At 45.5% G+C, this 17,531-nt stretch overlaps 1 protein-coding gene across 1 annotated transcript in view; it reads left to right on the plus strand.

The window, feature by feature from the left end:
* Positions 1 to 17,531, plus strand: part of LOC110516030 (mitochondrial dynamics protein MID51) — a 66,316-nt gene that overhangs the window by 13,608 nt on the left and 35,177 nt on the right. The window contains exon 3 of the mRNA XM_036973710.1: positions 1,186 to 1,351. Coding sequence (XP_036829605.1) covers positions 1,186 to 1,351 — 166 coding nt within the window. The remainder of the gene's footprint in view (positions 1 to 1,185; positions 1,352 to 17,531) is intronic.

Here is a 17,531-nt window from a genome sequence, read left to right on the forward strand (position 1 = left end):
TAGTTGATAGAACGTGCAGGTTTATAATGTGTGTAGTTGATAGAATGTGCAGGTTTATAATGTGTGTAGTTGATAGAACGTGCAGGTTTATAATGTGTCTGTAGTTGATACAATGTGCAGGTTTATAATGTGCGTGTGTCTGTAGTTGATAGAATGTGCAGGTTTATAATGTGTCTGTAGTTGATAGAATGTGCAGGTTTATAATGTGTGTGTAGTTGATAGAACGTGCAGGTTTATAATGTGTGTGTAGTTGATAGAATGTGCAGGTTTATAATGTGTCTGTAGTTGATAGAACGTGCAGGTTTATAATGTGTCTGTAGTTGATACAATGTGCAGGTTTATAATGTGTCTGTAGTTGATAGAATGTGCAGGTTTATAATGTGTCTGTAGTTGATACAACGTGCAGGTTTATAATGTGTCTGTAGTTGATAGAATGTGCAGGTTTATAATGTGTCTGTAGTTGATAGAATGTGCAGGTTTATAATGTGTCTGTAGTTGATAGAACGTGCAGGTTTATAATGTGTCTGTAGTTGATAGAACGTGCAGGTTTATAATGTGTCTGTAGTTGATAGAATGTGCAGGTTTATAATGTGTCTGTAGTTGATAGAACGTGCAGGTTTATAATGTGTCTGTAGTTGATAGAACGTGCAGGTTTATAATGTGTCTGTAGTTGATAGAACGTGCAGGTTTATAATGTGTCTGTAGTTGATAGAACGTGCAGGTTTATAATGTGTCTGTAGTTGATAGAATGTGCAGGTTTATAATGTGTGTGTGTCTGTAGTTGATAGAATGTGCAGGTTTATAATGTGTCTGTAGTTGATAGAACGTGCAGGTTTATAATGTGTCTGTAGTTGATAGAATGTGCAGGTTTATAATGTGTGTGTGTCTGTAGTTGATAGAATGTGCAGGTTTATAATGTGTGTGTGTCTGTAGTTGATAGAATGTGCAGGTTTATAATGTGTGTGTGTCTGTAGTTGATAGAATGTGCAGGTTTATAATGTGTGTGTGTGTGTCTGTAGTTGATAGAATGTGCAGGTTTATAATGTGTGTGTGTCTGTAGTTGATAGAATGTGCAGGTTTATAATGTGTGTGTGTGTCTGTAGTTGATAGAACGTGCAGGTTTATAATGTGTGTGTGTCTGTAGTTGATAGAACGTGCAGGTTTATAATGTGTGTGTGTCTGTAGTTGATAGAACGTGCGGGCCGAGCGGCGGAGGACGAGAAGGTGGAACAGAAGATGTCAGAGAGCTGGGAGGAGCTTGGCTTAGTCTCCGCCTCCCCCAAGTCCATAAGGAAGGGGCTGGAGAGTGTGGTCATGAAACATGTCGCCAAGGCAACCAAACCACAGAAAGGTACAGGACACTGATCACCACACCACTAATGATCCAGAAAGGGACAGGACACTGATTACCACACCACTAATGACCCAGAAAGGTACAGGACACTGATTACCACACTACTAATGATCCAGAAAGGTACAGGACACTGATTACCACACTACTAATTATCCAGAAAGGGACAGGACACTGATTACCACACCACTAATGATCCAGAAAGGTACAGGACACTGATTACCACACTACTAATGATCCAGAAAGGTACAGGACACTGATCACCACACCACTAATGATCCAGAAAGGGACAGGACACTGATTACCACACCACTAATGACCCAGAAAGGTACAGGACACTGATTACCACACTACTAATGATCCAGAAAGGTACAGGACACTGATTACCACACTACTAATGATCCAGAAAGGTACAGGACACTTATCACCACACCACTAATGACCCAGAAAGGTACAGGACACTGATCACCACACCACTAATGATCCAGAAAGGTACAGGACACTGATCACCACACTACACCACTAATGATCCAGAAAGGTACAGGACACTGATCACCACACCACTAATGATCCAGAAAGGTACAGGACACTGATCACCACACCACTAATGACCCAGAAAGGTACAGGACACTGATCACCACACTACACCACTAATGATCCAGAAAGGTACAGGACACTGATCACCACACCACTAATGACCCAGAAAGGTACAGGACACTGATCACCACACCACTAATGACCCAGAAAGGTACAGGACACTGATCACCACACCACTAATGACCCAGAAAGGGACAGGACACTGATCACCACACCACTAATGATCCAGAAAGGGACAGGACACTGATCACCACACCACTAATGATCCAGAAAGGTACAGGACACTGATCACCACACCACTAATGACCCAGAAAGGTACAGGACACTGATTACCACACTACACCACTAATGATCCAGAAAGGTACAGGACACTGATCACCACACCACTAATGATCCAGAAAGGTACAGGACACTGATTACCACACCACTAATGATCCAGAAAGGGACAGGACACTGATTACCACACCACTAATGACCCAGAAAGGTACAGGACACTGATTACCACACTACTAATGATCCAGAAAGGTACAGGAAACTGATTACCACACCACTAATGATCCAGAAAGGTACAGGACACTGATCACCACTAATGATCCAGAAAGGTACAGGACACTGATTACCACACCACACCACTAATGATCCAGAAAGGTACAGGACACTGATCACCACACCACTAATGATCCAGACAGGGACAGGACACTGATCACCACACCACTAATGATCCAGAAAGGTACAGGACACTGATTACCACACTACACCACTAATGATCCAGAATGGTACAGGACACTGATTACCGCACTACACCACTAATGATCCAGAAAGGTACAGGACACTGATTACCACACCACTAATGATCCAGAAAGGTACAGGACACTGATTACCACACCACTAATGATCCAGAAAGGTACAGGACACTGATCACCACACCACTAATGATCCAGAAAGGGACAGAACACTGATCACCACACCACTAATGATCTAGAAAGGTACAGGACACTGATTACCACACCACTAATGATCCAGACAGGGACAGGACACTGATTACCACACTACACCACTAATGATCCAGAAATGGACAGGACATTGATCACCACACCACTAATGACCCAGAAAGGGACAGGACACTGATTACCACACCACTAATGACCCAGAAAGGTACAGGACACTGATCACCACACCACTAATGACCCAGAAAGGTACAGGACACTGATTACCACACCACTAATGATCCAGAAAGGGACAGGACACTGATCACCACTAATGATCCAGAAAGGTACAGGACACTGATTACCACACCACTAATGACCCAGAAAGGTACAGGACACTGATCACCACACTACACCACTAATGATCCAGAAAGGGACAGGACACTGATTACCACACCACTAATGACCCAGAAAGGGACAGGACACTGATCACCACACCACTAATGATCCAGAAAGGGACAGGACACTGATCACCACACCACTAATGATCCAGAAAGGTACAGGACACTGATCACCACACCACTAATGACCCAGAAAGGTACAGGACACTGATTACCACACTACACCACTAATGATCCAGAAAGGTACAGGACACTGATCACCACACCACTAATGATCCAGAAAGGTACAGGACACTGATTACCACACCACTAATGACCCAGAAAGGTACAGGACACTGATTACCACACTACTAATGATCCAGAAAGGTACAGGAAACTGATTACCACACCACTAATGATCCAGAAAGGTACAGGACACTGATCACCACTAATGATCCAGAAAGGTACAGGACACTGATTACCACACCACTAATGATCCAGACAGGGACAGGACACTGATTACCACACTACACCACTAATGATCCAGAAAGGTACAGGACACTGATTACCACACCACTAATGATCCAGACAGGGACAGGACACTGATTACCACACTACACCACTAATGATCCAGAAAGGGACAGGACACTGATTACCACACCACTAATGATCCAGACAGGGACAGGACACTGATTACCACACTACACCACTAATGATCCAGAAAGGTACAGGACACTGATCACCACACCACTAATGATCCAGAAAGGTACAGGACACTGATCACCACACTACACCACTAATGATCCAGAAAGGTACAGGACACTGATCACCACACCACTAATGATCCAGAAAGGGACAGGACACTGATCACCACACCACTAATGATCCAGAAAGGTACAGGACACTGATCACCACACCACTAATGATCCAGAAAGGTACAGGACACTGATTACCACACTACACCACTAATGATCCAGAATGGTACAGGACACTGATCACCACACCACTAATGATCCAGAAAGGTACAGGACACTGATCACCACACCACTAATGATCCAGAAAGGTGCAGGACACTGATCACCACACTACACCACTAATGATCCAGAAAGGTACAGGACACTGATCACCACACCACTAATGACCCAGAAAGGGACAGGACACTGATTACCACACCACTAATGACCCAGAAAGGTACAGGACACTGATCACCACACCACTAATGACCCAGAAAGGTACAGGACACTGATTACCACACCACTAATGATCCAGAAAGGGACAGGACACTGATCACCACTAATGATCCAGAAAGGTACAGGACACTGATTACCACACCACTAATGACCCAGAAAGGTACAGGACACTGATCACCACACTACACCACTAATGATCCAGAAAGGGACAGGACACTGATTACCACACCACTAATGACCCAGAAAGGGACAGGACACTGATCACCACACCACTAATGACCCAGAAAGGTACAGGACACTGATTACCACACTACTAATGATCCAGAAAGGTACAGGAAACTGATTACCACACCACTAATGATCCAGAAAGGTACAGGACACTGATCACCACTAATGATCCAGAAAGGTACAGGACACTGATTACCACACCACTAATGATCCAGACAGGGACAGGACACTGATTACCACACTACACCACTAATGATCCAGAAAGGTACAGGACACTGATTACCACACCACTAATGATCCAGACAGGGACAGGACACTGATTACCACACTACACCACTAATGATCCAGAAAGGGACAGGACACTGATTACCACACCACTAATGATCCAGACAGGGACAGGACACTGATCACCACACCACTAATGATCCAGAAAGGTACAGGACACTGATCACCACACTACACCACTAATGATCCAGAAAGGTACAGGACACTGATCACCACACCACTAATGATCCAGAAAGGGACAGGACACTGATCACCACACCACTAATGATCCAGAAAGGTACAGGACACTGATCACCACACCACTAATGATCCAGAAAGGTACAGGACACTGATTACCACACTACACCACTAATGATCCAGAATGGTACAGGACACTGATCACCACACCACTAATGATCCAGAAAGGTACAGGACACTGATTACCACACCACTAATGACCCAGAAAGGTACAGGACACTGATCACCACACTACACCACTAATGATCCAGAAAGGGACAGGACACTGATTACCACACCACTAATGACCCAGAAAGGGACAGGACACTGATCACCACACCACTAATGATCCAGAAAGGGACAGGACACTGATCACCACACCACTAATGATCCAGAAAGGTACAGGACACTGATCACCACACCACTAATGACCCAGAAAGGTACAGGACACTGATTACCACACTACACCACTAATGATCCAGAAAGGTACAGGACACTGATCACCACACCACTAATGATCCAGAAAGGTACAGGACACTGATTACCACACCACTAATGACCCAGAAAGGTACAGGACACTGATTACCACACTACTAATGATCCAGAAAGGTACAGGAAACTGATTACCACACCACTAATGATCCAGAAAGGTACAGGACACTGATCACCACTAATGATCCAGAAAGGTACAGGACACTGATTACCACACCACTAATGATCCAGACAGGGACAGGACACTGATTACCACACTACACCACTAATGATCCAGAAAGGTACAGGACACTGATTACCACACCACTAATGATCCAGACAGGGACAGGACACTGATTACCACACTACACCACTAATGATCCAGAAAGGGACAGGACACTGATTACCACACCACTAATGATCCAGACAGGGACAGGACACTGATTACCACACTACACCACTAATGATCCAGAAAGGTACAGGACACTGATCACCACACCACTAATGATCCAGAAAGGTACAGGACACTGATCACCACACTACACCACTAATGATCCAGAAAGGTACAGGACACTGATCACCACACCACTAATGATCCAGAAAGGGACAGGACACTGATCACCACACCACTAATGATCCAGAAAGGTACAGGACACTGATCACCACACCACTAATGATCCAGAAAGGTACAGGACACTGATTACCACACTACACCACTAATGATCCAGAATGGTACAGGACACTGATCACCACACCACTAATGATCCAGAAAGGTACAGGACACTGATCACCACACCACTAATGATCCAGAAAGGTGCAGGACACTGATCACCACACTACACCACTAATGATCCAGAAAGGTACAGGACACTGATCACCACACCACTAATGACCCAGAAAGGGACAGGACACTGATTACCACACCACTAATGACCCAGAAAGGTACAGGACACTGATCACCACACCACTAATGACCCAGAAAGGTACAGGACACTGATTACCACACCACTAATGATCCAGAAAGGGACAGGACACTGATCACCACTAATGATCCAGAAAGGTACAGGACACTGATTACCACACCACTAATGACCCAGAAAGGTACAGGACACTGATCACCACACTACACCACTAATGATCCAGAAAGGGACAGGACACTGATTACCACACCACTAATGACCCAGAAAGGGACAGGACACTGATCACCACACCACTAATGATCCAGAAAGGGACAGGACACTGATCACCACACCACTAATGATCCAGAAAGGTACAGGACACTGATCACCACACCACTAATGACCCAGAAAGGTACAGGACACTGATTACCACACTACACCACTAATGATCCAGAAAGGTACAGGACACTGATCACCACACCACTAATGATCCAGAAAGGTACAGGACACTGATTACCACACCACTAATGACCCAGAAAGGTACAGGACACTGATTACCACACTACTAATGATCCAGAAAGGTACAGGAAACTGATTACCACACCACTAATGATCCAGAAAGGTACAGGACACTGATCACCACTAATGATCCAGAAAGGTACAGGACACTGATTACCACACCACTAATGATCCAGACAGGGACAGGACACTGATTACCACACTACACCACTAATGATCCAGAAAGGTACAGGACACTGATTACCACACCACTAATGATCCAGACAGGGACAGGACACTGATTACCACACTACACCACTAATGATCCAGAAAGGGACAGGACACTGATTACCACACCACTAATGATCCAGACAGGGACAGGACACTGATCACCACACCACTAATGATCCAGAAAGGTACAGGACACTGATCACCACACTACACCACTAATGATCCAGAAAGGTACAGGACACTGATCACCACACCACTAATGATCCAGAAAGGGACAGGACACTGATCACCACACCACTAATGATCCAGAAAGGTACAGGACACTGATCACCACACCACTAATGATCCAGAAAGGTACAGGACACTGATTACCACACTACACCACTAATGATCCAGAATGGTACAGGACACTGATCACCACACCACTAATGATCCAGAAAGGTACAGGACACTGATCACCACACCACTAATGATCCAGAAAGGTGCAGGACACTGATCACCACACTACACCACTAATGATCCAGAAAGGTACAGGACACTGATCACCACACCACTAATGATCCAGAAAGGTACAGGACACTGATTACCACACCACTAATGACCCAGAAAGGTACAGGACACTGATCACCACACTACACCACTAATGATCCAGAAAGGGACAGGACACTGATTACCACACCACTAATGACCCAGAAAGGGACAGGACACTGATCACCACACCACTAATGATCCAGAAAGGGACAGGACACTGATCACCACACCACTAATGATCCAGAAAGGTACAGGACACTGATCACCACACCACTAATGACCCAGAAAGGTACAGGACACTGATTACCACACTACACCACTAATGATCCAGAAAGGTACAGGACACTGATCACCACACCACTAATGATCCAGAAAGGTACAGGACACTGATTACCACACTACACCACTAATGATCCAGAAAGGGACAGGACACTGATTACCACACCACTAATGATCCAGAAAGGTACAGGACACTGATTACCACACCACTAATGACCCAGAAAGGTACAGGACACTGATTACCACACTACTAATGATCCAGAAAGGTACAGGAAACTAATTACCACACCACTAATGATCCAGAAAGGTACAGGACACTGATCACCACTAATGATCCAGAAAGGTACAGGACACTGATTACCACACCACTAATGATCCAGACAGGGACAGGACACTGATTACCACACTACACCACTAATGATCCAGAAAGGTACAGGACACTGATTACCACACCACTAATGATCCAGACAGGGACAGGACACTGATTACCACACTACACCACTAATGATCCAGAAAGGGACAGGACACTGATTACCACACCACTAATGATCCAGACAGGGACAGGACACTGATTACCACACTACACCACTAATGATCCAGAAAGGTACAGGACACTGATTACCACACCACTAATGATCCAGAAAGGTACAGGACACTGATCACCACACCACTAATGATCCAGAAAGGTACAGGACACTGATCACCACACTACACCACTAATGATCCAGAAAGGTACAGGACACTGATCACCACACCACTAATGATCCAGAAAGGGACAGGACACTGATCACCACACCACTAATGATCCAGAAAGGTACAGGACACTGATCACCACACCACTAATGATCCAGAAAGGTACAGGACACTGATTACCACACTACACCACTAATGATCCAGAATGGTACAGGACACTGATCACCACACCACTAATGATCCAGAAAGGTACAGGACACTGATCACCACACCACTAATGATCCAGAAAGGTGCAGGACACTGATCACCACACTACACCACTAATGATCCAGAAAGGTACAGGACACTGATCACCACACCACTAATGATCCAGAAAGGGACAGGACACTGATCACCACACCACTAATGATCCAGAAAGGTACAGGACACTGATCACCACACCACTAATGATCCAGAAAGGTACAGGACACTGATTACCACACTACACCACTAATGATCCAGAATGGTACAGGACACTGATCACCACACCACTAATGATCCAGAAAGGTACAGGACACTGATCACCACACCACTAATGATCCAGAAAGGTACAGGACACTGATCACCACACTACACCACTAATGATCCAGAAAGGGACAGGACACTGATCACCACACCACTAATGACCCAGAAAGGTACAGGACACTGATTACCACACCACTAATGATCCAGAAAGGTACAGGACACTGATCACCACACCACTAATGACCCAGAAAGGTACAGGACACTGATTACCACACCACTAATGATCCAGAAAGGTACAGGACACTGATCACCACACCACTAATGATCCAGAAAGGGACAGAACACTGATCACCACACCACTAATGATCCAGAAAGGTACAGGACACTGATTACCACACTACTAATTATCCAGAAAGGGACAGGACACTGATTACCACACCACTAATGATCCAGAAAGGTACAGGACACTGATTACCACACTACTAATGATCCAGAAAGGTACAGGACACTGATCACCACACCACTAATGATCCAGAAAGGGACAGGACACTGATTACCACACCACTAATGACCCAGAAAGGTACAGGACACTGATTACCACACTACTAATGATCCAGAAAGGTACAGGACACTGATTACCACACTACTAATGATCCAGAAAGGTACAGGACACTGATCACCACACCACTAATGACCCAGAAAGGTACAGGACACTGATCACCACACTACACCACTAATGATCCAGAAAGGTACAGGACACTGATCACCACACCACTAATGACCCAGAAAGGTACAGGACACTGATCACCACACCACTAATGACCCAGAAAGGTACAGGACACTGATCACCACACCACTAATGACCCAGAAAGGGACAGGACACTGATCACCACACCACTAATGATCCAGAAAGGGACAGGACACTGATCACCACACCACTAATGATCCAGAAAGGTACAGGACACTGATCACCACACCACTAATGACCCAGAAAGGTACAGGACACTGATTACCACACTACACCACTAATGATCCAGAAAGGTACAGGACACTGATCACCACACCACTAATGATCCAGAAAGGTACAGGACACTGATTACCACACCACTAATGATCCAGAAAGGGACAGGACACTGATTACCACACTACACCACTAATGATCCAGAAAGGTACAGGACACTGATTACCACACCACTAATGACCCAGAAAGGTACAGGACACTGATTACCACACTACACCACTAATGATCCAGAAAGGTACAGGACACTGATCACCACACCACTAATGATCCAGAAAGGTACAGGACACTGATCACCACACCACTAATGACCCAGAAAGGTACAGGACACTGATCACCACACTACACCACTAATGATCCAGAAAGGTACAGGACACTGATCACCACACCACTAATGACCCAGAAAGGTACAGGACACTGATCACCACACCACTAATGACCCAGAAAGGTACAGGACACTGATCACCACACCACTAATGACCCAGAAAGGGACAGGACACTGATCACCACACCACTAATGATCCAGAAAGGGACAGGACACTGATCACCACACCACTAATGATCCAGAAAGGTACAGGACACTGATCACCACACCACTAATGACCCAGAAAGGTACAGGACACTGATTACCACACTACACCACTAATGATCCAGAAAGGTACAGGACACTGATCACCACACCACTAATGATCCAGAAAGGTACAGGACACTGATTACCACACCACTAATGATCCAGAAAGGGACAGGACACTGATTACCACACCACTAATGACCCAGAAAGGTACAGGACACTGATTACCACACTACTAATGATCCAGAAAGGTACAGGAAACTGATTACCACACCACTAATGATCCAGAAAGGTACAGGACACTGATCACCACTAATGATCCAGAAAGGTACAGGACACTGATTACCACACCACACCACTAATGATCCAGAAAGGTACAGGACACTGATCACCACACCACTAATGATCCAGACAGGGACAGGACACTGATCACCACACCACTAATGATCCAGAAAGGTACAGGACACTGATTACCACACTACACCACTAATGATCCAGAATGGTACAGGACACTGATTACCGCACTACACCACTAATGATCCAGAAAGGTACAGGACACTGATTACCACACCACTAATGATCCAGAAAGGTACAGGACACTGATTACCACACCACTAATGATCCAGAAAGGTACAGGACACTGATCACCACACCACTAATGATCCAGAAAGGGACAGAACACTGATCACCACACCACTAATGATCCAGAAAGGTACAGGACACTGATTACCACACCACTAATGATCCAGACAGGGACAGGACACTGATTACCACACTACACCACTAATGATCCAGAAATGGACAGGACATTGATCACCACACCACTAATGACCCAGAAAGGGACAGGACACTGATTACCACACCACTAATGACCCAGAAAGGTACAGGACACTGATCACCACACCACTAATGACCCAGAAAGGTACAGGACACTGATTACCACACCACTAATGATCCAGAAAGGGACAGGACACTGATCACCACTAATGATCCAGAAAGGTACAGGACACTGATTACCACACCACTAATGACCCAGAAAGGTACAGGACACTGATCACCACACTACACCACTAATGATCCAGAAAGGGACAGGACACTGATTACCACACCACTAATGACCCAGAAAGGGACAGGACACTGATCACCACACCACTAATGATCCAGAAAGGGACAGGACACTGATCACCACACCACTAATGATCCAGAAAGGTACAGGACACTGATCACCACACCACTAATGACCCAGAAAGGTACAGGACACTGATTACCACACTACACCACTAATGATCCAGAAAGGTACAGGACACTGATCACCACACCACTAATGATCCAGAAAGGTACAGGACACTGATTACCACACCACTAATGACCCAGAAAGGTACAGGACACTGATTACCACACTACTAATGATCCAGAAAGGTACAGGAAACTGATTACCACACCACTAATGATCCAGAAAGGTACAGGACACTGATCACCACTAATGATCCAGAAAGGTACAGGACACTGATTACCACACCACTAATGATCCAGACAGGGACAGGACACTGATTACCACACTACACCACTAATGATCCAGAAAGGTACAGGACACTGATTACCACACCACTAATGATCCAGACAGGGACAGGACACTGATTACCACACTACACCACTAATGATCCAGAAAGGGACAGGACACTGATTACCACACCACTAATGATCCAGACAGGGACAGGACACTGATTACCACACTACACCACTAATGATCCAGAAAGGTACAGGACACTGATCACCACACCACTAATGATCCAGAAAGGTACAGGACACTGATCACCACACTACACCACTAATGATCCAGAAAGGTACAGGACACTGATCACCACACCACTAATGATCCAGAAAGGGACAGGACACTGATCACCACACCACTAATGATCCAGAAAGGTACAGGACACTGATCACCACACCACTAATGATCCAGAAAGGTACAGGACACTGATTACCACACTACACCACTAATGATCCAGAATGGTACAGGACACTGATCACCACACCACTAATGATCCAGAAAGGTACAGGACACTGATCACCACACCACTAATGATCCAGAAAGGTGCAGGACACTGATCACCACTCTACACCACTAATGATCCAGAAAGGTACAGGACACTGATCACCACACCACTAATGATCCAGAAAGGTACAGGACACTGATTACCACACCACTAATGACCCAGAAAGGTACAGGACACTGATCACCACACTACACCACTAATGATCCAGAAAGGGACAGGACACTGATTACCACACCACTAATGACCCAGAAAGGGACAGGACACTGATCACCACACCACTAATGATCCAGAAAGGGACAGGACACTGATCACCACACCACTAATGATCCAGAAAGGTACAGGACACTGATCACCACACCACTAATGACCCAGAAAGGTACAGGACACTGATTACCACACTACACCACTAATGATCCAGAAAGGTACAGGACACTGATCACCACACCACTAATGATCCAGAAAGGTACAGGACACTGATTACCACACTACACCACTAATGATCCAGAAAGGGACAGGACACTGATTACCACACCACTAATGATCCAGAAAGGTACAGGACACTGATTACCACGCCACTAATGACCCAGAAAGGTACAGGACACTGATTACCACACTACTAATGATCCAGAAAGGTACAGGAAACTAATTACCACACCACTAATGATCCAGAAAGGTACAGGACACTGATCACCACTAATGATCCAGAAAGGTACAGGACACTGATTACCACACCACTAATGATCCAGACAGGGACAGGACACTGATTACCACACTACACCACTAATGATCCAGAAAGGTACAGGACACTGATTACCACACCACTAATGATCCAGACAGGGACAGGACACTGATTACCACACTACACCACTAATGATCCAGAAAGGGACAGGACACTGATTACCACACCACTAATGATCCAGACAGGGACAGGACACTGATTACCACACTACACCACTAATGATCCAGAAAGGTACAGGACACTGATTACCACACCACTAATGATCCAGAAAGGTACAGGACACTGATCACCACACCACTAATGATCCAGAAAGGTACAGGACACTGATCACCACACTACACCACTAATGATCCAGAAAGGTACAGGACACTGATCACCACACCACTAATGATCCAGAAAGGGACAGGACACTGATCACCACACCACTAATGATCCAGAAAGGTACAGGACACTGATCACCACACCACTAATGATCCAGAAAGGTACAGGACACTGATCACCACACCACTAATGACCCAGAAAGGTACAGGACACTGATTACCACACTACACCACTAATGATCCAGAAAGGTACAGGACACTGATCACCACACCACTAATGATCCAGAAAGGTACAGGACACTGATTACCACACCACTAATGATCCAGAAAGGGACAGGACACTGATTACCACACCACTAATGACCCAGAAAGGTACAGGACACTGATTACCACACTACTAATGATCCAGAAAGGTACAGGAAACTGATTACCACACCACTAATGATCCAGAAAGGTACAGGACACTGATCACCACTAATGATCCAGAAAGGTACAGGACACTGATTACCACACCACACCACTAATGATCCAGAAAGGTACAGGACACTGATCACCACACCACTAATGATCCAGACAGGGACAGGACACTGATCACCACACCACTAATGATCCAGAAAGGTACAGGACACTGATTACCACACTACACCACTAATGATCCAGAATGGTACAGGACACTGATTACCGCACTACACCACTAATGATCCAGAAAGGTACAGGACACTGATTACCACACCACTAATGATCCAGAAAGGTACAGGACACTGATTACCACACCACTAATGATCCAGAAAGGTACAGGACACTGATCACCACACCACTAATGATCCAGAAAGGGACAGAACACTGATCACCACACCACTAATGATCCAGAAAGGTACAGGACACTGATTACCACACCACTAATGATCCAGACAGGGACAGGACACTGATTACCACACTACACCACTAATGATCCAGAAATGGACAGGACATTGATCACCACACCACTAATGACCCAGAAAGGGACAGGACACTGATTACCACACCACTAATGACCCAGAAAGGTACAGGACACTGATCACCACACCACTAATGACCCAGAAAGGTACAGGACACTGATTACCACACCACTAATGATCCAGAAAGGGACAGGACACTGATCACCACTAATGATCCAGAAAGGTACAGGACACTGATTACCACACCACTAATGACCCAGAAAGGTACAGGACACTGATCACCACACTACACCACTAATGATCCAGAAAGGGACAGGACACTGATTACCACACCACTAATGACCCATAAAGGGACAGGACACTGATCACCACACCACTAATGATCCAGAAAGGGACAGGACACTGATCACCACACCACTAATGATCCAGAAAGGTACAGGACACTGATCACCACACCACTAATGACCCAGAAAGGTACAGGACACTGATTACCACACTACACCACTAATGATCCAGAAAGGTACAGGACACTGATCACCACACCACTAATGATCCAGAAAGGTACAGGACACTGATTACCACACCACTAATGACCCAGAAAGGTACAGGACACTGATTACCACACTACTAATGATCCAGAAAGGTACAGGAAACTGATTACCACACCACTAATGATCCAGAAAGGTACAGGACACTGATCACCACTAATGATCCAGAAAGGTACAGGACACTGATTACCACACCACTAATGATCCAGACAGGGACAGGACACTGATTACCACACTACACCACTAATGATCCAGAAAGGTACAGGACACTGATTACCACACCACTAATGATCCAGACAGGGACAGGACACTGATTACCACACTACACCACTAATGATCCAGAAAGGGACAGGACACTGATTACCACACCACTAATGATCCAGACAGGGACAGGACACTGATTACCACACTACACCACTAATGATCCAGAAAGGTACAGGACACTGATCACCACACCACTAATGATCCAGAAAGGTACAGGACACTGATCACCACACTACACCACTAATGATCCAGAAAGGTACAGGACACTGATCACCACACCACTAATGATCCAGAAAGGGACAGGACACTGATCACCACACCACTAATGATCCAGAAAGGTACAGGACACTGATCACCACACCACTAATGATCCAGAAAGGTACAGGACACTGATTACCACACTACACCACTAATGATCCAGAATGGTACAGGACACTGATCACCACACCACTAATGATCCAGAAAGGTACAGGACACTGATCACCACACCACTAATGATCCAGAAAGGTGCAGGACACTGATCACCACACTACACCACTAATGATCCAGAAAGGTACAGGACACTGATCACCACACCACTAATGATCCAGAAAGGTACAGGACACTGATTACCACACCACTAATGACCCAGAAAGGTACAGGACACTGATCACCACACTACACCACTAATGATCCAGAAAGGGACAGGACACTGATTACCACACCACTAATGACCCAGAAAGGGACAGGACACTGATCACCACACCACTAATGATCCAGAAAGGGACAGGACACTGATCACCACACCACTAATGATCCAGAAAGGTACAGGACACTGATCACCACACCACTAATGACCCAGAAAAGTACAGGACACTGATTACCACACTACACCACTAATGATCCAGAAAGGTACAGGACACTGATCACCACACCACTAATGATCCAGAAAGGTACAGGACACTGATTACCACACTACACCACTAATGATCCAGAAAGGGACAGGACACTGATTACCACACCACTAATGATCCAGAAAGGTACAGGACACTGATTACCACACCACTAATGACCCAGAAAGGTACAGGACACTGATTACCACACTACTAATGATCCAGAAAGGTACAGGAAACTAATTACCACACCACTAATGATCCAGAAAGGTACAGGACACTGATCACCACTAATGATCCAGAAAGGTACAGGACACTGATTACCACACCACTAATGATCCAGACAGGGACAGGACACTGATTACCACACTACACCACTAATGATCCAGAAAGGTACAGGACACTGATTACCACACCACTAATGATCCAGACAGGGACAGGACACTGATTACCACACTACACCACTAATGATCCAGAAAGGTACAGGACACTGATTACCACACCACTAATGATCCAGAAAGGTACAGGACACTGATCACCACACCACTAATGATCCAGAAAGGTACAGGACACTGATCACCACACTACACCACTAATGATCCAGAAAGGTACAGGACACTGATCACCACACCACTAATGATCCAGAAAGGGACAGGACACTGATCACCACACCACTAATGATCCAGAAAGGTACAGGACATTGATCACCACACCACTAATGATCCAGAAAGGTACAGGACACTGATTACCACACTACACCACTAATGATCCAGAAAGGTACAGGACACTGATTACCACACCACTAATGATCCAGAAAGGTACAGGACACTGATCACCACACCACTAATGATCCAGAAAGGTACAGGACACTGATCACCACACTACACCACTAATGATCCAGAAAGGTACAGGACACTGATCACCA

This window comes from Oncorhynchus mykiss, unplaced genomic scaffold, assembly GCF_013265735.2.
Source record: "Oncorhynchus mykiss isolate Arlee unplaced genomic scaffold, USDA_OmykA_1.1 un_scaffold_296, whole genome shotgun sequence".
NCBI lineage: Eukaryota > Metazoa > Chordata > Actinopteri > Salmoniformes > Salmonidae > Oncorhynchus > Oncorhynchus mykiss.